A 26924-nucleotide genomic window follows, 5' to 3' on the forward strand; every position below is an offset into this window, starting at 1 on the left:
GGAAAAAAAGTGAATTTCTTTTCTGAGAAATATTTGTTAATATAACGTTGGAGACAGAGGCTGTTAAATAAAAACCTGGACGACAGAGACATTTTAATGGTCTGTTTGCTCTTACTGAAACATCAAGACCCATGACTTTGTCGGTCTGAAGTAAAGATCCATCCAACCATCGGCCTCCAAACCCTTGAGTGAAGTAACCATTAGCTCTGGATTCACTGTTTGCTGTTATTGCCCCTCGTCTCCATGCAGTGCTTCTCTGGAACTAACCCCAGGGCTTCTGCAAATCTCCATCCACTCCGTTAATAATTTTTTGTTCTAGGAACGTTTAGCAAACGTTACAGTTAAGGTTCCCAGAATGTTATCCCACTACTACAATTACTGCAACAATTAATAATAATAATAATACACTTGACATGTCAAAGGTCATGAGTTCAAGGCTAAATAGCACCCTTTCCACGTCAAACACATTTATAAAGTAATTTTCAACTTCAATTGCGTTAAAAGGATATTTAGGTAATACTTCTATCATGCTGACATTGACAGAACCTTTGTTAAAACGTAAAACGTGAAAAGAATGTTCCATTAACGTTACAGTAAGAACGTTCGCTGCCAACTCTGAGAAGACGTCTACGTGACGTAAAGTGCTGGGTACGTTCCCTGTTAGCGGGAACAATCATGGCGTCAGCAGCATAAGGTGTAAGGCGTTCAGCTTTCACTCGTGATCGATGCGGAATGTAGTCCCAAACTTTCGTGTCTTTGCATTGGCCACCCCATTGCCAGCCGCACCGAGAACATCTAGGTGAGTTTAACCTGAGCGGCCAAGGCGAACCTCGGTAAGTCACGTGATTAAACCATGACGTCGGACGTTCGCCTTAAGCCACCCGCCAGAAATCTAATGAAAATACTATTATTTTTTAATGTCAGTGTTCACTTGCGTCTATGTGTTTGTCAAATAGATATTTTGACTGCATGTCCCAACTAATATAACAAACAACATACATACCGTAACAATTAAAGTATCCAGTTTGCGAAGTGAATAGCTGTTGGAGAACCCAATAGCCATTAATTCCTGATAAACCAGCCTGAATTATCTGACGTTGAACCATAAATGAAACAAATACAATAAAATACAAAACTAATGCGCTTTCAAATTTCCCACGACCATTAAATATGATGTGAAATCATTTCTTTCATTAACATTAGATGTAAATAGCCTTAACTAAAATTAAAATCTAAAGTTCCCATATCGCTTGAAACGTGTAATTGATTAAATTATTTTGATAACGAAATGCGTCGTTGCGATCGATGCAGAGAAAAAACGTGACGTAAATGAATACCATGAATTGCCGAAACGAATAGTAGGTTTTCAATATTCGCGACACTTTCGTCTCTGCACCCGGCTAATACTCAGGACCATAGCTAGAAATTGAGATGATCGGATTGAACTAACATTGGTCCACATACAAATACACATACATAGTTAAATACACAAGCGTAATATTTTGGTATATCCCTGCAAATGATTTATGCAAAACATAAGTTAAAAATAAGAAATTAGCTGTTAAATAAATGATGTGTCTTGAAATCTGGTAAAAACCGATTTATATAGGCCTATTTAATAAACAATTTTAGCAAACGACTGTTATAATAATGAAAGTCTACTTAGTGGACAACCTTAATAACAAATTGAAGCTAATTAATCGATTACAGTCGTGTTTTAACACAAGTTGCATAATAAATAAATAATTAGTTCATTGACTATTTTCATTGCTGTGTATGTTTAGGCATCAGATAAATGAATCTCCTCGGAAATGTTATGAATCAAATTTAACTGAAATCAGGAGATGTATTTACCCAGATTAAATATTATTTATAGGTGCGGAAGTAACCTAGTCAGATTTTGAAGGGAATTCTGGACATCACCCTCTAATTAAGATAATTGTCATCTTCTAAATTATCTATCTTTTTACATTTTGTAAGTATTAAACATATATCCAGAATCTTCTGTGTGGTTATTTATTTAGGCCTACTAACCAAATTTTGCTGAATTTCAGCAAAATGTTTAAATAGGCCCATACGAGCAATTTACATGTGATTTCTAATGTAAATGTGTTATATAAGTAACATACTGGTATATTATTATTATTATTATTATACAGTGTATATATTTTAGTATAATCAGTTAGGCCTATATGGTATTATCGGCAGATGTATATATAGATGTATAGATGACAAACATATATCTTCAAAAGATTTAATAGCCCAATAGGGAAAAAAATAGATTGAAGGATTATTAACTGAATGATAGTAAGATTAGTAAAACTAATATCAGAAATTAACTGCTGGTTTGATATTTTGGTTCACAGTATCCCATTAATCGGCTCTGGTAATTATCAGTTGAAAGTTAATTTCTTAACTACTCCGATACTGGCTAAAGCAGCCTACGTGCTGTGAAGATTTGCAAAGCAAAACAGAGACAGATCACGTGCCTAACACGACGATATTAGTGAGAGCATCCGAAAAGATATTATTATGCTGGTTTGGATATTAACACTTAATAACACTTAGTATCTCACACAAAAAAAGTGAGGTACTGCACTTCGAGTAATATGTGTTAAAGTCTCTCTTATTCCAAAATACAGCAGGTAGTTAGGTAGGGTAACTGGACAATATTTTCATTGGTTAAACATTAACATATCAGCGATCAGCAACCGTGCTAACATTGAATTTCCTTTTACAGAATCGGAAGAGTCTATATATATGTACAAGCAAAGCAAAGGTTAATCAAGATGATTATTCTTCGGAGTGTTTTTCTTCCAATACGTTTTCCTTGATGGTACAAACCGGGGCCATGAACAGGGCAAGGCAGGGCCGGAGCGCATTAGTGACCCCTGTCAGTCAGGCGGAGCACAGCACTTTCAGACATCCTTAAGCTTAAGAACCATGAGAACACCTTAACTACTGAATATTAATAACATTATTAGCAAAACACCAATGCTTAGGACGCTTTTATTTTGATAGCATACAGTTATTGTCGTAATTTAGGAAATCATTTTACTGTATAAATCCTATATCCATTTGTATTGACGTGAAACATATAATGTTGCGCATAACTACACTAAACATGAAGATTATTTATTCGATTATATGTTTATTCGAACATATCTGTTTAAAACATAGAATATTATTTCTGTATACTTGACTGCTTAATAATAATAATAATAATAATAATAATACGAAGTAACAATAAACAATCCGTAGATTATGATTTCATAAGACTTATGCAAATGAGCAGAGAGCGATGGTATGCATTCAGATAAATCCTGAGTACTATACTGCAGTCAGATCAAGTACTGTAAGTATGCTGTTACTTAAGCGTGGCTACCGTTTACGGACAGTTACTGCTCGCACACCGTTTTGATTACTATTGCTTTACTGCTCCTCTGTTTATTTAAGAATAAATGTAACCAATATAGAGGGTATTAGGGGGCACTAAGTATACTGTAAATACAAAAGTTTATGGTAGAACTGCCCCATAAACACGTGGTAATTTGTCAAATAAATAGCTTTATTGGACTGGCGAAAGTTGTGTGATTATCTTCGGTTCTGTTTTATTTGCACCAATTATTTGCCTCATTTAAAAATGTTGCACAATAAAACTTAATTTGGACTATACCCGCATTTCTCTGAGATATACAAACAAATATATGAAATAATTTTTTAGAGTTACTGACACTGTTTCAAGTGTGTCTAAATACTGAAATCCACACAGACCCAATGGGCACCACCTCATACTTTTGCACAACGGATGTAGCCTGCAGTTAGAATAAGTAATGTGGTTTTTATTATAGAGGTTTTGGTGTTTACAAGCGCTGTAATCTTTGTAATGCTGTAAAAGCCCGCCTTGTTTCAATGCAATACAGTAACATGACATATAAACTCCTGCTCGAGTTGTTTTGACTTATAAGGAAGGTACTATGATGGTAATAGATAAAGGTAATCTGACATTAAATAAGATGTAAGATTATGTAAATTGAACGTTAATTAAACCGGCACGGTATTTTCTTTGCGTCCGTGTGAATTGTGCATTTTCAGATATTGCTTTTAATACTTCCCGTATAGGCTGCGGGTGACGCTTATCAATCACAGATGCAGTTCCGTGTTTGACGACGGCTGATATCACGGACACAAAGCTAGCTTAAAGTTCAAGGTCATCTTCAAATTTACGGGTAACGCAGAAACGCGGAGCAGGGCAAGAGCACAGTATATCAACGCGCTGCTCACAGACCGAAGGAGTCCCAGCAGAAATTCACTATTGAAGCCTTGAGCAAAGTAAAAAGATACGCGTAACGGTATATAGTAGGCCTACGAGGTATATAAAACAGCCGGGGGGCGATTATAGGGTTTGACCTTTATGGGAGCACAGCCCCTTGGACAAATACAGGAAGTCACCCCCCCATGATTTATTTATAGTGTCAGAACAGAAGCCCCTTGTGACGTGCAAGGAGGAAGAATGGCTAGCATGATTTACATGGTCTTCCACCCTTGAACCAGTTTCAACACCTGTTTTTATTGGGGGGGGGGTGGGGGTGGGGGTGGGGGTGGGGGTGTAACACTGATTGCCCTAATTACTGCAGGCAGGTTGGGAGGAGCAGCTCAGAAAAGCCAGGCTGTGGTTCTATCAACACCTCATTGTAGGGTGATGGACACAGGCCAGGTCCAGAGGAGGGTGTAGACTGGCCCTGGGTGGGGCCCACTCTAACGCCCCCTGGTGGGGACCTGGATGCTTGGGTTCGGCGGATCCATCAGCCCGTGTTTGCTCAGGTGCTCACCGTGCTCTTTGGTCGCCGCTCCCAGCGAGTGTAACATCGACAAATATGTCCGCACACAAAATACAGACGATAGCGGGTATCTGAGAAACGTCCTCCTGATACGGGGCATTAAATAGCTGTGCTCTCCCGATTCTGTTCCATTTTGCTACAATAACCACAACTCCAGTGACACGGCTACTTCCGCCGTGCATTCCCCCCCCCCCCCCGAAACAGACACCGCTGGTTCAGCATGACCTGGACACGTCAGCCCACTTCCACACCATTCTGGAAAATTCCGGCATAAAAAAACATTCTGCTGTCCACAAAACTGAAATATTGTTACATTTTAATATCAGTGTGCTATGTACCCAAAAAAATAAACAAATTTGGTACCTGGAAACATTTCTGTTTAAAAATATTAAACTTTATTTATGTTTTTGAAATACTTCACAGCTTAATAATAATAATAATAATAATAATAATAATAATAATAACAGGCCTGTTGATTCCATACAAAATTCCTCAGTAAAGTAATGCAAGACTCCTATTATACACAGTGTAATAAATGCTTGGCATGCAAAAACAGCAAAGTAAAATTTCATGCGGAATCAGAGGAAAACATGAGCTGTAGGTCCGAGCTTCATTCCCCTCCATATAATTAACATCTGTCTTCATGCTCTTCACATTTTCAAGTAAAATCTCATTTTACTGAAATAGAATTACTATGCAACACAAAGATAAAACCTTTCATACAAACAACTTTAAACATACATCGCAAACTGAACAACCGAATTATAAAAATTTACAAATATTTTTTAGTGTCCATCAAATGCTTGAAAATAGCAGGACAGCATTTATAGAGGAAATAGCAGATGATTAAAAAAATCATAATTATATATAATATTTATATCCCGTAAGTACAGCTCTGGAAGAAATTAAGAGACCACAGCAACATTTTTAGTTTCACTGATTTCTCAATTTATGGTTATGCGCCTTTGCAAACTCCAGCCTGGTTCTTCCCTGCTTCTCATTAATGAAGGGCTTCTTCCTTGTTTTATGGGACTTCAGTCCTGCTTCTAGGAGCCTGATATGAACTGTCCTAGCAGTGCACTTCACACCTGCACATAATGTCTCCCGTTCCTTCTGAAGGTCACTTGATGTCATCCTCTGATTTATGAGGCACTGTCAGATAAGTTGACGGTCGTCTTTGGCATTAGAAAGTTGCTTCTGCCCTCTACCTGGCTGGTTTCTGGTCGTTCCCAGTGAAACTCTGAGCCTGGAAGCAGCCTGCTGCTCAGTGTAGCCACTGCCAGCAGGACCAGGATTAAACGAAGATTAAACAAAGCAGACTTAAAAAAAATTTAAGAATTTAAATTTTTTTAAGAAAAAATCAATTTTTTCCCCAGAGCTGTATATTTTAACATCTTTATTTTATTTAATCTTTTCTGCCGCGAACAGTCTATTTTCTTTTTGCAATTTGGGCCGACTTCAGTACTCTTCTTTAATAGCCATTGTCATGGAAGGCGACACCAGACCGCTACTGCTGCTGGTCACCATGGCGACGTTACCGGGGGTCCCGATGCCGGGGGGAGTGGGTGTAGTCGTGGAGGCCTGCTGCGGCTGTTGTATTTTCTTTTTGTTCACCTTCCTCTCCTTGGCACGCCTGTTCTGGAACCAGATTTTCACCTGCACCGAAGGTATTTTGTAAAGTCAGGGAGTGCGGAAGGTTGTGGTGACGGTTGGCGCAGAATTACGTGTCAGGGGAGATCGAAAAACTGTGCGCTGCGATGCGATGACTCGCACGTGCACGTGGTGGTGGCGGCGAGGGGCAGTAACGTTACTGGACCAGCTCCTGGGTCACATGATCGGCTGCGCTCACCTGTCTCTCCGAGAGGCTGAGGGCTGTGGCCAGTTCTGCTTTCCGCCTGATTGTGATATATCGGCTGTAATGAAACTCCTTCTCCAGTTCCAGCCGCTGGTGGTCCGTATACACCACCCGGTACTTGTCTTTTGTGCGAGTCTTTCCTGCTGAAACAAATCACATGATATTGTCCATTTAAAAAATAAATTGAATTGAATTGAATCCAGAGATTAACATGTTTTTTTGTTAAATAATAGGGTAGGGCACGAAGCAGTACAGCATTTTAGCTAGATTTAACCATATTGATTTTTAAATTAATGGCCCGTATGCTCTTGAATACTTAATTTTCTACTCAACAAAAGCAAACATTTAAAATGACAAGGACGGTCCTTGAACGGTTCATTTACCGAATTAAAACCCCGGCGCAGACGTACGCTTAAAATGTTTGTTTTACCTTTTAATTGGGTTGTATATCAAAGTCAGTTTATTCTGATTTCCGTGCATGAGTGCGCTGGAAGTAACCGAGTTAAAAATTAAAATAAATGTCAGAGAAAGCGACTGGAGGGGCAAGTCTGAACTGGCGAGGGTGGAAATCCAGTCTAAATTGACATTAGAAAACCGCGTAACTCTCATAATCACAAGACTGTTCACGCAGTAACGTGGTTTTCCGTTCCTATTTTGCAATGTGTAGAAACGGTACTTGTACGGGGAGACTGCAGTTAAGGCAGTTATCCCATGTAGCATCAGCGAGTTTAGCTTTTGTGTCTGTGATCGGAAGGTCGTCGGTTCGAGTCCCGGCTTCAGCAGAATATTCGCATGTCCATGGGCCCTTGAGCAAGGCCCTTAACCCCCCAGCTCTATGGGCGCCGCTGCGGGTGGCTGCCCTTTCCTGACAGCGTACTCTCACCTCTATGTCTGTGTGTCAGGGAGAGCAGGAGGGAGTAGGCGAGCGGAGAACTTCCCCACGTCAATAAAGTGTCGTTCTTATTGTTGTGTGGGCCTAGCATTTAATACTTGTGCCATGGGAGCTTTACATTATTGCTGTTTGCCATTTAGCACATGCATACAGTATTATGCACGACACGACACCGTCATTTACTCGTACGGCGTAAGAAATTGCATATTTTTTTGGCGCTGGCGTTTATTTATTTAATTATCCCGACACTGCCGATAACAGCAGAGTTATTACTACACGATGTCTATGATGTCATGTCAATCTCGGATGAATGTTTTTGCAGTTGCAGCTAATGGGAAGTTCATGGGGGGGAAAAAATGGGTAGGGGATGGGACGGGAGGGTGCACGCGGCGAAGCCCTTGTCTGGGGGTTAATTTGTAACGCGGACCGTAAAATTCCCCGTCTCGGACAACGAGATAACCGTGCACACTGGGGAAGCAAATTTGGGTTAAAATGGGTTGTAAATGGAAGAAGCCACTTACAAAAGACAGCAATTAGGAAATTTATGATACGCCCAAGTCTTCACATCCCTTCTGCGTTTGAACACCATTACCAGCTATTAACGTTCAAACCTGTATGTATAACTCTGCTCGCTCCGAAAATTAGTGCACAGCTGTCTTTAATTATAAAAGACAGAATGTGTGTGTCTCATACGTTTTGAGTCCAAAAGTCCAAATTCGTTGATTTATTTGTATATAAAAAGTGATGGGTAAGAAACATCTGTAACAACTTTAGTCGCGGGAAAATATAAATATTGTAATTTCTCAGTCTTGTGAAGTTCCCGTGGTCAGTTCTACATAATTATTTCTGCAAAAGCTGCATACTTGTAGAGAGCTACTCAACAGACGATGGACTGTACCACTACGGCCCTCAGTACCCTCGCTTTCATTTTAATTTAAGAGTTTATTTCAAATGATGAAATTTTATTTTCCTATAACAAAAAACTTTCTACATCAAACCGATGAATGGTTCAAACATTTGGTTCAAAGTGTTTTATGAAGAAAATCATATGTAGATTTTTTTTTCATTTTTGTGCTAAAAAAAGAGAAACTCAACAACAAATTAAAAAATGCATTTAATAATTTTATATGAACTATTTAATGCTGTACGCCACTATGTAAAATCAGTAAGCTGGAAAAAATATTACTATATTTTTCAATTGCTTTTTTGCTGGTCTTCTTCAGTCCAAATAGCTTTTTCCCCCGTTTTTGCTTTTTGTTTATTTGGATACAAAATATCTACAGATATACAGCGTCAAACTTTTGTTTATGTTCGCGCATTTTATACTTTCGTTTTTAAATTATATCATTGAAAAGAGTTTAATCGTATTAGGGCTTATTTTATAATAATAATAATCATTAATTAATTATTATTAATAATAATAATTATTATTATTGTTATTGTCGGCCTTTTTATTATAGACCTATATTATGGACAATTGCAACACGTGATTACAATTACAAATGTACTTATATTAATAATAATTTGAATAATTAATTCAAACAGTCACAATATAAAACATTTTGATAGTTTTATGATTTGCTTTATGCTTCAATGTTTTACAATATATTTCCCTCCCTTTTTCTGATTCTAATTTTACTTAATGTTCTATAGGTGTACGCCTAATTATTGTGATTATCCCAATGCGAATCTAGCGTTAAAAAGTTAAAAATATTTTTTATTTCAAGTTTTTTTAAATGCTCGACTCATTTTAAGAAATTGAGATAAGCTTCAGAGCAATAGATATACAGCCGATCTCCTCCCTAACAATGTGAAAAACCAAGAAGGACAACAAAACAATTAGCATGATGCGAGCACTCGGTGTAACCCGACATACATCAAAGTAAATCGGGGCTCATTTGCTTGACAGACTCTTGAGACTAAGGCTACTTTGCGCTTGTTTCAGAAACAAGGCGCTCATTTCCAGTTACCGGAATAAAAGCGGTTCTTCGCCCAGACGCGTTCCTACTCCTTAGTCCTGGCTACTTTTAAATTACGAACAATCCCGGGTGAGTATTGTTAAAATGGTACACTTTCCGAAAATTTGCTTTCTGGAAAAAAATCATTTCAGTATTCTGAATCCCAACTTGATATCGTTCTAAATGCATTAATGCCTCTTGAGCACTCTGTAGAAGCGAAAATAAAAGTATTGCTAAACAAATATATTGAATGCAAAGTTTAACTGTCCCATTTTGCCATGTGTCCCATTTTCACGATTCTATAAGCAGCGAGTGAAATTATTTTGTTTTATTAATGCTATAATAGAACAATTAGAATTTCCCTACCTACTATACGAACGGTAGCTTACTACTAAATAATGCAAAAGCTTTATAACCATGTATATAAGTGGCATCACCATCCAACAGTGGAAATGAAATATATAAAGCCTGATTTTTAAAATATCTGTTCTAATAATAATTCTGTAATCATCATAACCTTTGGTAAAACGATTACCGGACCAGGAGCTCCCGGGATAATCCGATAATTGGGAATAACTACCCGAAGTAAAAAGTTGTTAAAAGATTGGACGCCCTCACCTTGTAAATCCATTACAGGCTCGATATAGTGCCCATAAAATTGACGAGCTCTTACAGTTAATCGCATGGTCCATTAAAGACGGAAAGTGGAACGTTTCAAGTATTTAAACCCAAGATTTCTATTAAATAACGCAAGATTAAAATTTTACCGACTACCAGGTCCGGATGATGCACTAACTGCCGCAAGAGGCTCTTGCCTCTCATAAGGTAACAAATGACTTAATGTAAAAACTACACAACGGGCCTACATTTCCTTACAATAATTCCTCGGGCCCGAATGCATTTCTTTACAAAATATGTATGAAATTTTGAAATATTTTCGTTGACAACGTGAATACTTCCTAACACAAGAATAACATTAATAGCTTGATTCATCCATCCATCCATCCATAGCCGCTTATCATGATTCAGTGTCGCCATGACAGTTGCACCATTTTATTCCAAATTACAAGTAGACATGCTAACACGTTTCTCTGCTACATAAAAGACAGTGAGTGCTAAAATGCGACAAATAATACAGGAAACTAAACATTTATCACGAATTCACCTGTAGCCCATAGCCGAATAATTCTGGTAACCTGTTCCCCTTATTTAACCTAAATGTATATTTGTTCACTTTAAACCTTTAAACGTTTTCTTTATTTTATACCAACGAAATATCCTACCCATCCACCCTAATGTAGCTGTCAGATGGATTTTCACATTTCCATTCTTGGTGAGATGATTGACGGACGAAATCGGCGTTACCTGAGTTTGATGGCGGTACGCTGCGCCTCATCCAGTCGTAAGTGTTCCTTCGCTGGGAATTTGGAGAGAGCTGACCGACAGTCGGATTGATGGCCGGCGGGAGAAGCCCCGGCGGCTGTACGGGAGGGAACTCCGGGGGGCTGAAAGGTATCTGCCCGGCGTTGGAAGTGGAGGCACCCGCTGCTGGTCCGTAAGGAACCCATTCTTCCCGAGGGACATAGGCAGGATTCCAAGCTGCGCTTTGGCTGTGGTGGGGGTCATTGTTAATCCCGGGGACATGATGGTATCCGGTGAAATCCGAGTATTGAGGAGGCGGTGGAACAAAGTTTTGAGGGTTCAGATTGAGGCTAGGGTGTCTCACGGTGTTGGGGTACATGCCGGTATCCTTCTCCAAAAGGTAGCTCACGTACATCTTTCCGACTGGGATCTCTTGATCATAATGTGACTCCGAAAAGAAAATCCTGCCTCGTTCCTTCTGGTTTTTCTTTAACCGTACCAGTCCTTCCTGGATGCCTTACCTGCACTCTTGTTTGACGGACTCACTGCCAATTAAACGGAGCCACTATGACGTCGAATTTTATAGCCTTTATCTCCCTCCGCGTCCCTCTTAAATTTACATTGAAAAAAAGGGGCCTGCATTTCAAAGGCTGTCATCGCTGCTACTGGGGCTGCTTTGGATGAAAAAAAGAAACGACTAAAACCGTAAAGCGGAAGACGGCACGTGCTGCCTAAAGTTGACCTGTACCGGCGGATTAGTCACAGTCCAGCAACGTAGTATCATTTAAAAATGAAGAAACTAACATGTATACATTTAATGGTCAAAAGAAGATCTATGTTTTCAACATTTTTAGCTATTCATTTGTGCCGTTTTTCCATCATCTGCACAATTTTGGGGGTTTGTTTTCATTTAAATACATCGAATGCATTTTAATGTGAAATAAATGGCATATTCAAAACTCAATTTCGCACGTTCATTTAGCCTGAAGACGGAATGAAATTTATTTTTTTGGACTATAGAGATTATGATATTGTGTTAACTAAAGATTATGAGAAGTGATAAGTATAATGAATAATCTCACGCATGCCACCATTCGAAAAAGTTTCGTTAGTTTTATAGATCTATGACAGAAACCATCATTACCGGCATCAATGTGACCAGATTGAGGAACATGAACAAAATTGTACCATAATTTGTCGTTTAACCAGGCCAGGGAACAATCGTTCAATGCTTTAAAGATTAAAAAATAAAAAGCAGAACCATATGTTGAAAAGACATAATGACCGTTAGCTGCTGGCTTGATTATAATTTTCAGGCTGCTGAACCAACGTAATTTACGTGTCTTTATTTGCCTTTTTGGTGGGTACGGGAATACAAAGGGTAATGCTCGTAATATACACGCACGCGAATGTATATTTACCCAGCATTACCTTCCATTGCAAGGTAATATATGCCTTGTATATATATTAACTCCAGCCCAAATTCACTCGAATATATAAGCCACCAAACAAAATGATTTTGAAACTTTTATTTGTTGACTAATTTGAACGTTTTAGAGTTTATTAACTTTAGGAACACAGACATGGAACTCTTCATGAAGCATTTGCTTATTTGTTAGTTTATTATTTATAAATCTGAAATGTACGCACGTTTGTGATTACGCTGTTTGGAACAATGTTCACACTTAACAAATCCTTAAACCAAGTCTTGCAGGCAGATATTGTGATACCTCAACCTTAGGGGAAAAAAGCACTTTGCTGATTATATGAAGATGTTACATTATGCGTATAATATACGCCTATTATGACGTTGAAATATTAGTTTTAAATATTAGTTTAAAGAAATCTGCATTGTAGATGCGTAGTTGGTACTTGGATCGTTCACGTCCTTAATTAAATATATCAATAAAAGTTCCACAAACTGGTTTTTGGCAATGTGGATTTTATTTTCGAATGCCTGCATATGTTATAGATGAAACATTGTTGTTTGTATATATGTGCAGGCAAATTCAATATTTGTAACTCCTAAATCAGTAACAATAATTTCATCCGTGTTGATGGGTTTGTGATTATGACTCCATTGAAATGCCGAAATTCCATTTATATGTTTGAAGTTCATCGCTACCTGCAACGTATCGTTCGTCCATCCATCCATCCGTCCATCCATGTAGAAACGTCTTATACAACTTTGACCTAATTCTTAACATGAAATGTTGCAAAATGACTCAAGGTTTCAGCGTGCTGATAAGGCAGTAAACATCGTAAACCGGGCAGGTACGATTAACTGTGCTTTAGGGATAACTTGGCGCTTGGCATTGTTTTCCTGTGTTGCACGGGGCCCAGCAGTGGTGATGTGTATCTGTTTGTATTGAGTTAATAATTATCTCATAATTCCTGTAATAAGCGAAAAGCAGTTTCTTTGACAAGGCGCACAGTTCATTGACGTGCCGCGAATGGGTGAATACGTCACATTATGCACTGGCTGGGATTCTTCACCTTTCAGAAAGTATCTAGTCATCATGTTCAATTATATTGTCAAACCTAGATTGGTTTAGTAGTCACGTGGTTGTGCCTGGGTATTAGTGTGTTAATATTCGTGGCTGTACAGAAATCTGTTTGAGGTGTATATCCACTACAAGGCTGAAGCTGACTACGTATTCGCCGGTCCACCATAAATCATTCTGAAGCAACGCTAAGCCGCCAGTAGAGGGAGCTAGTGACTCGATTTGAACCGCGAATCTCCACTAAGTGCTCGGAGACTGTTGCTTGTTAATCGCCACATAATATAAAAATGTCAGCACTGATTAATAAGAAATGTTACTGTAGAAGACTTTAATCATGAAATTTGCGGCAACATAAGTTGAGAAATATTTCAAATAAAACATCAGGAGGACTTGGTATACTACCTTTAGAATTTCACAATCTCCTCGACATCAATTTCAAAACGTCTGAAGAATTTGAGAATAGAGAATGAGACTAAATAGGATAGTGCCAGAAGTGATTTATGAGAAATTTCAAGTCAAGTGACTTTTATTGTCATTTCCACCATATACAGTGATACAGTACATCGTGAAACGAGACAACGAGACACTGTTGCGTTTTTGAGTGACGGCTCCTGGACTGTGGGGTGTCATTAAACAGAGGCTGTTTTCTCCCTGATTTCCAAGGCCTCTCCTCCTTGATTTCAGATTGTTTAGAGTGTCTGAAAGAACTGGATACGACTGAATGGGTCAGTGCGCTAGAGTACTGATTTGTGAGGATTTTTACTGTAGCTTTTCAAGTAACGGCATCATGAATATGGGATGTCATTAAGATTGGCTGTTTTCTCCCTTTTTTATTTAAATCATAAAAATTAAATAAAAAAAAACTTTATACGTATATTTTCAGTTTACTGTTCTTCACTATATTTACGGTGTTTACCTTATGCAGACGCTACAAGCCTCACAGGCTAATGTAGGCATTAAAAATGCATTTTACGCTGCAATGTTTGATTTTTGCCAAGTATTGCGGAGTCATTTACCTATATTTTTTTCTTTACCATTTTTAATATATTCAATATTTTTCTGTTTGTTTGAAACAGTTCATTTCATTGTTTGTAATTCGACTTCATCAAGTGACATTTCCAAGTCAATTTTTGTGGCCTAAAATATATATTTTTTGAGATATTACATTAGATTTCTCATTACAAATGTTACTGAACAATACATTGTTCTAAAGTAATGTGTTCTGCGATGGCTTTCCGTAAGTGATTGAACTTAGCGAATAGCGAACAAGATAAACGACGTAAGTAAAGAATGACCCTTCGTCATTCAACAATTAACCAATTAACTGAAATTAACTTTAAGTAATACTCTCTTGGCTTTTCCCCAGCCTCCGCGTGAGAAAAGTACAGACTGTCTAACAGGAAAATCAATCCCACATATTTCAAAGGTGAAATGTTATATGATTATCACACCAGACATATGCAAATGTAAATATATATGTAAACTAATTAGAAAAAAAACCCATACCAAAACAACCAAAATTTAAACCAAAGTATATTAACCTGTTTCTTGAAAATATAAAATTGGGCTCAAAATGTGATGTTGCTTCCTTAGACACTTCTCAAAAGAAACAGGTATTACTTGGAAGTCTAAGTTGTAGAATTATGGAACAAGGAAATTTAGGTTTAGTCTCTAGATACAATATTAAGGACTAGCGAGTTCACTGAGTTAGCGTTCTATTCTTATGTCCACATGTCAGTGAGAAGAGTGTATCTTTATAGTCACCTTGGGCAGCAGTACTGACATGTCACCCTTGTAGCTAGAAGGCTCATGCGCGATCCATCGGAAACACCACCTCCTCCTGTCTGACGCTGAGCTCATCCATTTTGATAATATCACTGAGCTGGTGCTGAGTGAGCTCTAGGAACTCCTCTGAGGAGCTGGTGACCTCCTTGACATTCTTCAAGATAAAGCAGAAGGCAGACTGGCACAGATCATTGAGGCGGTAGATGTCGGCGATTTTGAAAAGGCCAACGCAGTTCTCAACGCAGAGCTGGTCCTGCAGGAAGTCGCTGCAGTGCTGCATGGTGCTCGGGACGGCAAACTCATCAGCGGCCGCCAGGAGGCGCTCCACGTTGTCAGCCGTGACAGCGCGCGTAGGCGTACTCGATGATCAGCTTCATGGCTTCTGTGGAAACGCCTGAGATAATGTACTCACGCTTCCCCTCCACATTCCAGCTACTGCCAAAGAGAAACCTGAAAAACAATCCACATGTGACTTATTTAATAAATATGGGTTTTGCAGAGAGGTTGAAACGAGGGGTTCTCTGACTCTTTTGAACCAGGAACTCCCAAATGAAAATCGACCAGAGGTGGAGGGTAGAGGGTAGAATGCAGGACACTGGATCGGGATTCCGTGTGGAAATGAAACAGCGAGAAAGTGCATCAGCCTTCACATTCTTCGAGCCTGGGAGATGAGACCTGAAAATCGAAACGGGTAAGAAAGAGACCCCAGCGAGCCTGACGGGCATTCAGACGCTTGGCCTCTCTCAGGCACTGCAGGTTACGGTGATCGGTGAGGACTTGGAAGGGATGCAGAGCCCCTTCTAGCCAATGTCTCCATTCCTCCAACGCCCTCATTTAGCAGGCTTAAGTGCAAAAAATACAAAGAAAAACCGAAAATGATTTGTCTTGGAGAAACTGACTATGGAGGAGGAGAAGGACACTGAAGGCAGTGATGAGAGTTATAAACACCAAGTTTCCAACTCCTCTCCTGTTCATTTTAATGGAGTATTGTGACTTCACCACTAGAGGGCAGCACAGCACATTCCCTGCTCAGTTAATGGCATTTCCTGCCTTCTCAGAGATAAAAGTAAACCCTGGAAGACTGACCATGACCAACATATAAATAACCTAGAATACAATCATGTACTGTGATCTTGCAGAGGCTGCATTAAAAAAATCGTAGATCACCATTAATCCACAAATTCAATTAAATTCAAATCTTTATTGTCGTGTGTACAAGTACGAGTACCATGTACAATGAAATGCTTGCTTGCATGTGCTCCTGCAGACAGTGAACATAGACAACAAGACATCTAGACAACAAGACAATGAGTAAATAAATAAATAAGACCAGAATTCCGGGAATAAACAGAGACAGAGACAGTGGCAGAACTATATGTGCAGTTAGCATTGGGGGTGACACAAGGTTACTGATTGTTCATGAGTCTGATTGCAGTTGAAACTGTTCCTAAACCTGGAGGTGCGCGTCCGAATGGACTGTAGTCACTTCCCAGATGGGAGGAGGGTGGAAAGTGACAGTGCAGGGTGGCTGGGGTCCCGTCTGATACAGTTCACTTTCCCTGAGACAGCGTGTAGTGAGGATGTCATGGATCGCAGGGGGCTGTGTGCCCGTGATCTTCTGTGCTGAGAGAACATCAGACGTTCCGGATATGTACAGGAAAACTAAGCTTATACAGCAATAATTATCTACATTTGAAGTCTAACTTTAACGATGTCAGCAGTGATAATGGATGTAATGCCTACATTCAGCCTCCAGTCAAAGGAGCTGGGACCACTCAGCTTGAAGACCTGGAATTGTTCTTCATTCTCTCTTCTCGTGTCTCCGTATGAACCCCTCTATTATTACACTGGTCATCACTCAGTGGGTAGCATAACAAGCCCTCCTGTCTCAGTGACTCCCCGGCTGTCGTGCTAAAATCCGGATCATGACGGTGTTTGAGAGACTTGTTAAAAACTGCGTCCCCAGCTCCAGTGACCCATTCCAGTTCCAGTTCAGTTTAGAGACGCCGATTCAGCTGCCGGTAGAAACCCAGCAAACATTTGGACGTTTGATGACCACTGGAAGACGTCTATACAACGTTTAATCCACGTTTACATTACAAAACATTTCTTATTTGTATTAAATAAGAAAAAAATATATATTTATATAACATATACAGTACATACATATAAATATACAAATAAATATATTTAAATATTTGAGTGCATTATATATAAACACATACATACAAACACACATACAAATATAAAAGTATACAACATTTTTAAACAAAGGCTAAATATATAGTAGAACTGTAAATAGTAACAATTAAACATTAAACAAGAACGAAAAGAACAAGAACATGAACACACACATGAATTATTTCTGTCAATGGGCTCATTTCCTATATCCCCCACCCCCAGCTCTTCCTGGAGCATGTTTTAGGTGTTCAGCCATTGCTGCCTCAATCTCGGAGTCTGTTGCATTTGCGCTCCATCTTTTTACTGCATCTGAGGGAATTGAATATATAAAAAAATTTAAAAAAGGGCAAAATTGTCTTTATGATCCTACAACGACATTAAAAATACATCTTGGAACAACATTATCAGTTTCATTAACGAAACATTAGAAAAAAGTAATCAACATGCATTACACGACATTTTTCTGTTGAATAATCTTTGGTTAATAAAAGATGTTCTGCATTAAATGTGTGCTAGGTGAATGAAAAAATAGCATGTCCCCTTCCCCTTCAAAACCACTGTGGTAAACACAGTGTAAAGTAAACAGGACATTTCTGTGGTCTTTAAGACAATATTCCTTGAACAGATAAAAGGTACCAATAAAAAAAAAAAAATAAAGTACAAAATTTCACATCATAAGGCCAAAATTACCTTGAATTATATTGAATATGATTGTATCTCTAAATGGCTTCTTTTGCAGTTGGCCACCACCCCTCATGTTGAATTTTGCCATTAAGGCATTCGACATGATTCTGTGAAAGAAATTACTCAGGATTACTTCACTATTAGGAAAATTTACATGTAAGGTCAATATTACAATGATTGTAGTTGTAATATTATCAGCATGTTACTTGCATGCAACGTTAAATCATACACTTTAACAACCACTCATCTGCTGATTAACGGAGAGAATAAGGTCATGAAAACAAAGTGCAAGACTGAATTGACAGCCAGCAGAAGCACTGGTATCATTACTGTCATTCGATACAACAAATACTTGTAGTTCTAACAAACATTGACAGCAAATTGAATGCGTATTGACTTAGCTTTATTATGTATTTTATTTTACTGGCTAGGCTTTTAAACACAACACATACTGTATATTATATATAATATCTTACTTGCAGTTGGCATGGGGTAAGTGCTTCTTGCGGGTCTGGTGCCACCTATTACAAAATTAAAAAATTGTAAAACCAAATTTTGATAGGACAAGCTCATGGCTGGAACAGACCATTAACATACATACGTACCCTCACTTCTGTGCTCTCTCAGAGATGCAGCTGTTAAGAAGCAAGAGAACATTAGGACATGCCGTTATTAATGTTTCACCACACACAGAAACACAGCAACCCACGTATTATTATTTGAACTACTTTGTGGATGTAACAAACATTTAGACTCCTTAGGGTCCAATTCAACCTACACAGCAAATGTGCCAGTGTTAAATTAACACTGCATGGTGTCTATATGTGACCACAACATTCAGTGTTACCTTTAACACTTTTCAGTGTGCAGTGAGTGTTGTTTTTAAAGTGTTAATATTTATTAACTCTTATAGTGTTCAATTTACAACCTAGAGTGTTGTCAAAGAGTCTCCACCTCCACATATCTGCCCCATTTTAATATGCGAACAAGACATTATGAGGATCTGAAGAGCCATCCCAGATTTACCCACCATCATGAGAAAGACTCTGACCAAAAAGGACCTTACAACTTTTTCTTTTGTATTAAAGTTTTGCTTTCTTGGTTCTGACAAATCTTGAAGATTAGAGAGCTGGGAGCATGTTGTTGTTGCATCACAGAAAAAGCTCTTGAAGAACGTGTCTCCAGATTGGTGTATATATATTAATAGTGTGGGAGTATGTTTGACTGCCAGTCCTGCCTTTGGATGATTAACATATGTGGGAAAAGTGTCAGGACAGTTGTGATACCCTTTTCTGTGCAGCTCCTGGTACCACCCTGTAGACCAATGGTGCTGGATGTTTATTTGCATAGCATAACAGTACTGTTTTTGACTTAATAGATTTTTTTTTTAATCCACCACGATAGTGATGAATACGCAAGAGAACAAAAACCACCAAAATGGCTCTTGCGTTCCAGCCAAGGACCAGGTGGGGAGATTTAACTAGAGAAGGCGTTGGCTGGGAGTAAATTGCTATGGAAAACCAATCATTTTGTTTCTTTTATAAGTCTGCTCTTTCCAGGAAGATCATTTGGATCTTCTGTATCTTTACAAATGAAATTACTTCAGGTATGTAAGAAAACACTGCCCACATCATTTAACATACAATAGACACCACAAAAATACAGATAATGAAATGTGGTAAAGACTAATATCAGTGCCATACCAGCCTCGATCGTGGTGGGATTCCAAAAATTAAGCTTAATGAAAATCTTAATATTAAATGAACAAAGTGATTTGATTTGTTCTATTATCGCAAGTTGTGGTCTAAAACCAATGAGGCCACCACCCATTATGTCTGCTTTAGCAGAAATACACTCCTTCAGCCCTTCTAAATAATTATGTGATGCAGTCTAACAGAGCCTAGCTTCTTAATCTGTGTTTGGTGCCATACAGTTCACGCACTTGTATACTACAGAGGATTCTGAGAACAGTTTTTTGATTATTATGAGCTGAATTGAAATAAAACTTGCATAAAAAGAAAAAAGGCTATATTGGTCTAAGTCTTTCTTATTATGGTGGGTTAGTAAAACACAGCAGCTGAATGCCCAAATGAGTTCAAATGAGAGTACATTAAAATAGGGCAGACATGGGCCACCCATTTTATACTTGTGTGCCACCCATATGGGCTTGCAATTTGGGAAGATGTGGAGACACGTTGTCCTAACACTCTAGGTTGTAAATTGAACACTATAAGAGTTAATAAATATTAACACTGTAAAAACAACACTCACTGCACACTGAAAAGTGTTAAAGGTAACACTGAATGTTGTGGTCACATATAGACACCATGCAGTGTTAATTTAACACTGGCACATTTGCTGTGTAGACAAGTATTGTAGCCATATTATCGTTACCAATAACTAAATCCAAGGTATTCTACCCTGGTTGTCGAGTGCCACGCCCCTGCTTGCTTTCCAACTATACCTGCCCTACTTACTGCTGATTGATAATTAATTAGGTGTGTTCCGTCAATCAGAAGCTGCAAGGTCAGGAATAGCTGGAAAACAATCAGGTCTACACCAGGTCTAAATCTTTTTAAATTGTGAAGTAATAAGGAGGCCGTATTCATTTCCTCTGGACCGGAGGAACACTTCACTGTGTAATTCTGTGGCAGAACAGTGGCTTAGTGGTTAGCATGGTCCCCTTGTATCTCCAGGGGTATGTATGTGTTTATACATTAATGACAACAGCCTATTATGTAATGTGTATAACATAAGATGGAACTGCAAGTTTCTCACACACATTGGGGTGTCCTCTGGGACTGGCCTGGGCTGGGACTGTCTTCTGTGTGAAACTGGAGACTGAGACTCTACTATATATACATTAAAAACAAGTGTGAAAAATAATAATTCAAAATTAATTATGGTAAGAAAGGAGTCCTTAGTGTTCGTTATATGACCCTGTAAAAAAAAAGTTGCGCCTTATACATACACTCACCTAAAGGATTATTAGGAACACCATACTAATACGGTGTTTGACCCCCTTTCGCCTTCAGAACTGCCTTAATTCTACGTGGCATTGATTCAACAAGGTGCTGAAAGCATTCTTTAGAAATGTTGGCCCATATTGATAGGATAGCATCTTGCAGTTGATGGAGATTTGTGGGATGCACATCCAGGGCACGAAGCTCCCGTTCCACCACATCCCAAAGATGCTCTATTGGGTTGAGATCTGGTGACTGTGGGGGCCATTTTAGTACAGTGAACTCATTGTCATGTTCAAGAAACCAATTTGAAATGATTCGAGCTTTGTGACATGGTACATTATCCTGCTGGAAGTAGCCATCAGAGGATGGGTACATGGTGGTCATAAAGGGATGGACATGGTCAGAAACAATGCTCAGGTAGGCCGTGGCATTTAAACGATGCCCAATTGGCACTAAGGGGCCTAAAGTGTGCCAAGAAAACATCCCCCACACCATTACACCACCACCACCAGCCTGCACAGTGGTAACAAGGCATGATGAATCCATGTCCTCATTCTGTTTACGCCAAATTCTGACTCTACCATTTGAATGTCTCAACAGAAATCGAGACTCATCAGACCAGGCAACATTTTTCCAGTCTTCAACTGTCCAATTTTGGTGAGCTCGTGCAAATTGTAGCCTCTTTTTCCTATTTGTAGTGGAGATGAGTGGTACCCGGTGGGGTCTTCTGCTGTTGTAGCCCATCCGCCTCAAGGTTGTGCGTGTTGTGGCTTCACAAATGCTTTGCTGCATACCTCGGATGTAATGAGTGGTTATTTCAGTCAAAGTTGCTCTTCTATCAGCTTGAATCAGTCAGCCCATTCTCCTTTGACCTCTAGCATCAACAAGGCATTTTCGCCCACAGGACTGCCGCATACTGGATGTTTTTCCCTTTGCACACCATTCTTTGTAAACCCTAGAAATGGTTGTGCGTGAAAATCCCAGTAACTGAGCAGATTGTGAAATACTCAGACCGGCCCGTCTGGCACCAACAACCATGCCACGCTCAAAATTGCTTAAATCACCTTTCTTTCCCATTCTGACATTCAGTTTGGAGTTCAGGAGATTGTCTTGACCAGGACCACACCCCTAAATGCATTGAAGCAACTGCCATGTGATTGGTTGATTAGATAATTGCATTAATGAGAAATTGAACAGGTGTTCCTAATAATCCTTTAGGTGAGTGTATATACCGATTTATGCCGTCTTACCTCGACTGTTTTTGGCCGGGGACACAACGTCGCCGTCGGACCAATGTTTGCTGGGAAACCAGAGTACCATAAGCAATGGTACCGAATTCCACTGCATGACAGCATCTGTTCATCTTTCCCATGGTAAATAGAGGACTTTGACCTACACGGTCCATTTGGTCACTTTTGTCGACTTCTACAAGTAATTATTTGGGTAGGAAGTAGGGCTGTCATGTCACTTTCTTCAAAAATCAAGATGTCACACAATTTGAATATATTTGAATACCTGTGACAACACCCCCCCCCCCAAAAAAAAAAACAAAAAACACAACAATTTTTTTTCAATATATGTATTTATTTTTTATTAAGAGCAGCCTGTACGACGTCACATTTATGTGGAGCGCCTGAAACTGGGGTGTCAAACTCCAGTCCTGCCCTAAGAGGTCACTTCACGTTCAAATAGCCCAGCTGTCTTGCTTAAAGTCACTAGCGGTGAATGGACACAGTGCAATTATATAAAAACATATAATATTAAAGTTACACAGTGTGCATTGTCCCCCGCAGTTTAATGCTTAAAGCTCACTGCACAGGACGTGTCTGCATGGTTTACGCTTATCCATGGTGTCACTTTGGGCAGGTGTAGTGGGATCGCAAACGCTTTGCAGGCGATCGCAAAAATATTGCAAAAAATATTTACCCGGACTAAATACAACAAGCGGTCTATTGCGCGTATAGGCTACCGTGACACTAAAATTTGAATGGGTTAATTATAGTTAGAATACGAATTTTTGCGTATCGTGTTCGACGGTGTGTTGGAATATCGGTTGTGTGACAGCCCTAGTGGGAAGTAACCTTACATGAGGTTTCAGCTGTCAGTCAGGTACTGACCACAATACAACACAATACAGCAACATAGCACGATAATCTGTCTGGTAGTGCACAAGGCTGCAATAAAACAGTCTACTAGTGCACAAAATCTAATGTGTGTTCTGTATTGTACAAATCTCACAGTAATTGCTTGGAAGTGTGAAATATTGCATTGAAAGCGTAGTAAAAGACGGCAGGGCGGGGTCCAGTTTCACAGCCGAGATGCAGGTAGCCTGCAGCGTCTCAGTAAGAACACTATTTTAATATGTCCCCTGGTCTTTTCCTGTTTTTCGAGCTATGGCAAGAAGAAGTGAGACATAAGCACTGACGTTAAAGAGGAAGGTCATGAGTCACCTATAGACACTGTGGTACTCAGCGGCAGATGAGTTGGACTGGGAACATCAAGGTAAACTGAGACAGACCTTTAAAAAGTCCTTGTTTGAATGTAGATATATTTATACTGTAATTCCATTTTTATGACTGTGATACCACTTGTCTGTCATTTGGTGTGAATTTTACCCAAGGAATTTGGAATAAGCTTCAATCCTCGGAAGCCTACAAGTCCAGTCCATGTTGCCCCAACAGGCCTAATCTTTCCTGCCTAACTCACCAGTCTGATATTCGTTTCGCTTTCCTCCGTGTTTCCTTACTGTTAGGGACCAGCACAGTCCTTGTCTGCCCAGTTTCCCACCTGAAAAGGGCTGTTTTCCCCACAGTTTCTGTTCTCTGGCCAGACTCGTGTCACGTGATTCTGCTGGCGGTGCTAATGAAGACTGTGTCAAAGCCCTCTGCTAATTAACGACTCTTATGCATCCAGTTTCAGCCTATTCATTATTGATCTTGATCATCTCACTGTCTTAGAGAGCGAGAGCTGTGGTTTATAAGGTTTAGCTGGTCACAAGCCTATATTTGCACCCCCAGCATCTACATATATATATACACTCACCTAAAGGATTATTAGGAACATCTGTTCAATTTCTCATTAATGCAATTATCTAATCAACCAATCACATGGCAGTTGCTTCAATGCATTTAGGGGTGTGGTCCTGGTCAAGACAATCTCCTGAACTTCAAACTGAATGTCATAATGGGAAAGAAAGGTGATTTAAGCAATTTTGAGCGTGGCATGCTTGTTGGTGTCAGACGGGTTGGTCTGAGTATTTCACAATCTGCTCAGTTACTGGGATTTTCACGCACAACCATTTCTAGGGTTTACAAAGAATGGTGTGCAAAGGGGAAAACATCCAGTATGCGGCAGTCCTGTGGGCGAAAATGCCTTGTTGATGCTAGAGGTCAGAGGAGAATGGGCCGACTGATTCAAGCTGATAGAAGAGCAACTTTGACTGAAATAACCACTCGTTACAACCGAGGTATGCGGCAAAGCATTTGTGAAGCCACAACACGCACAACCTTGAGGCAGATGGGCTACAACAGCAGAAGACCCCACCGGGTACCACTCATCTCCACTACAAATAGGAAAAAGAGGCTACAATTTGCACGAGCTCACCAAAATTGGACAGTTGAAGACTGGAAAAATGTTGCCTGGTCTGATGAGTCTCGATTTCTGTTGAGACATTCAAATGGTAGAGTCAGAATTTGGCGTAAACAGAATGAGAACATGGATCCATCATGCCTTGTTACCACTCTGCAGGCTCGTGGTGGTGGTGTAATGGTGTGGGGAATGTTTTCTTGGCACACTTTAGGCCCCTTAGTGCCAATTGGGCATCGTTTAAATGCCACGGCCTACCTGAGCATTGTTTCTGACCATGTCCATCCCTTTATGACCACCATGTACCCATCCTCTGACGGCTACTTCCAGCAGGATAATGCACCATGTCACAAAGCTCAAATCATTTCAAATTGGTTTCTTGAACGTGACAATGAGTTCACTGTACTAAAATGGCCTCCACAGTCACCAGATCTCAACCCAATAGAGGATCTTTGGGATGTGGTGGAACGGGAGCTTCGTGCCCTGGATATGCATCCCACAAATCTCCATCAACTGCAAGATGCTATCCTATCAATATGGGCCAACATTTCTAAAGAATGCTTTCAGCACCTTGTTGAATCAATGCCACGTAGAATTAAGGCAGTTCTGAAGGCGAAATGGGGTCAAACACCGTATTAGTATGGTGTTCCTAATAATCCTTTAGGTGAGTGTATACACACACACACACACACACACACACACACGTGTGAATGCCAATGACAACAAAAAGACTGCTAATCCTCACATTCATTCATACATTAGTCAGTAATTACTCACAGCTTATTAGTCTTCAGTATTGCATTCAGTGCACGAATGAAAATGTTGCAGGAAGTTTTTAATGTAAATGCATCAACAAATACGCTGGATATTTACACCCAGGTTGTGAGGTTTTGCGGATAGATGCACATTTGTATTATCTTTCTCTCTTACCTTCGAATGAGTGCTGTTTTAGTGTAGATACACCATGTGAAAGACAAATGTAGTTTCTCCCCTTTGTGAACAGTAAGTTCTTCTTTCTGCATCACAATCTTCTAAGACATGGTGGATGCATATTTCATTTCCAACACCAATTTCTCAGTTAGACCGTGGAGGCTGCTGTGCTTGAATGAGGGTCAGTAGGTTTGACGTTTGACTTTTCTATTTGCAAAAGTTTGCGTATGTGTAGATACCATAGTCATGAATCTGGGATAGTGTTTGATGTTTGCATGTTTCCACATCCTGCTTACCCTACGTTTTACACACATATCTGATGCATGCGTAACTCATTATTTTGTCTCCCTACAGGATACCAACAGACCGCCTATTCAGACGTGCCAGCATAGAACATGTGCAGTGCTGGTCTTGCCAATTTTGACTGAGGGGGCACTGCACCCCCCCCCCCCCCCAAACTCCGTCCACTGTAACCAATCAGATGCTCATAAACCACATTTCTCAGTCTTAAAGACTAGCATATTTATAGAGTAAGTTGTTTGTGCAAATATGATTAATTAGCGTAGGACTTCTGATAACTGTCACAGACTGCCAGTTTGATAGGCCTTCCATGGATTTCACCGGAATCAGAATTCTCATTGTCAAACAGCCAAGGCTGGTGGACATTTTTGTTGCCAGTCTTGCTACTTTTGGAGACACTATGACAATAGAGCACTAAATGACCTGGTTTAGACTCAGCCAGACACTGTAAGCTGTGGGTCCCTATAAATCACAGCAGGTTGAGTGAATTAGTCACAGATGGAATGAAACCACGTTCTAGAGACGTTTCAGAGACAGCAAAAGGAAATAGGATACATCTGAGTACAGGGTCTGAATACCTATTTAAAGACATTTCAATTTTTGGAAAAAAGTGGATATTTTTCAGTGGCTTGCAGTGTGCGTACATAAAAGTCCTTACACAGCGCTGCAAATGTTCAAACACTTTCTGAGTGATAGTACATATATCGTTACGTTAAACCCCAACAAAATAAAGATGGTAATTCTTGTCTTTGGCTTCTTTATCTTCCTCTTGTCTTTGAAACTGCAGCGTAATTGTGCTTCTTCACGTTGGGCTGCCAGTAAATCAAGTATTAACTAAGAAATGAGACTTGCAGTCAAATGCCACATATTCCGGTCCCAGAAAAGGAACTTGCTGTGTGCTGGATACACTAATCATATAAACACTTATTACATATATAAATTCAGCCACCCTACAGTCTTCCAGCCATTTATGGCGACGGGGGGACGGAGCTTTTTTGCAGACAGTAATTTTTAGGTATTTATGGCAGTTCTCTGTACCTCTGTGCAGGTCTTTATGCAGAATGATGTTGCAAAGTAGATA

The 26924-nt window shown here is 39.6% G+C and overlaps 2 protein-coding genes and 1 long non-coding RNA gene across 5 annotated transcripts in view; 2 read left to right on the forward strand and 1 right to left on the reverse strand.

Moving 5' to 3' along the window:
- csf1rb (colony stimulating factor 1 receptor, b) overlaps nt 1–26924 on the forward strand; it is a 70754-nt gene that overhangs the window by 21877 nt on the left and 21953 nt on the right. The window lies entirely within an intron of this gene.
- LOC140582464 (uncharacterized) lies at nt 673–26778 on the forward strand. Its single transcript, XR_011985437.1, has 3 exons — nt 673–799; nt 23420–23530; nt 25898–26778. It is a non-coding gene; the product is annotated as an uncharacterized lncRNA (long non-coding RNA).
- Nucleotides 5279–11951, reverse strand: cdx1b (caudal type homeobox 1 b). Of its 3 annotated transcripts, none has more exons than XM_023824443.2 (4): nt 10912–11951; nt 6691–6836; nt 6380–6497; nt 5279–6117 (listed from the first exon to the last, which is right to left on the reverse strand). In XM_023824443.2, the coding sequence occupies exons 1-4, from the start codon at nt 11321–11323 to the stop codon at nt 5984–5986; spliced, it is 810 nt and encodes a 269-aa protein (XP_023680211.2). In that variant the 5' UTR covers nt 11324–11951; the 3' UTR covers nt 5279–5983. The 3 variants fall into 3 exon arrangements, with proteins under 3 accessions (XP_023680211.2, XP_072562669.1, XP_023680202.1); XM_072706568.1 differs by having other exon boundaries at nt 6691–6839; nt 10912–11950; XM_023824434.2 differs by having other exon boundaries at nt 5983–6497; nt 6691–6839; nt 10912–11949.

This window comes from Paramormyrops kingsleyae, chromosome 24 (genome assembly GCF_048594095.1).
Source record: "Paramormyrops kingsleyae isolate MSU_618 chromosome 24, PKINGS_0.4, whole genome shotgun sequence".
NCBI lineage: Eukaryota > Metazoa > Chordata > Actinopteri > Osteoglossiformes > Mormyridae > Paramormyrops > Paramormyrops kingsleyae.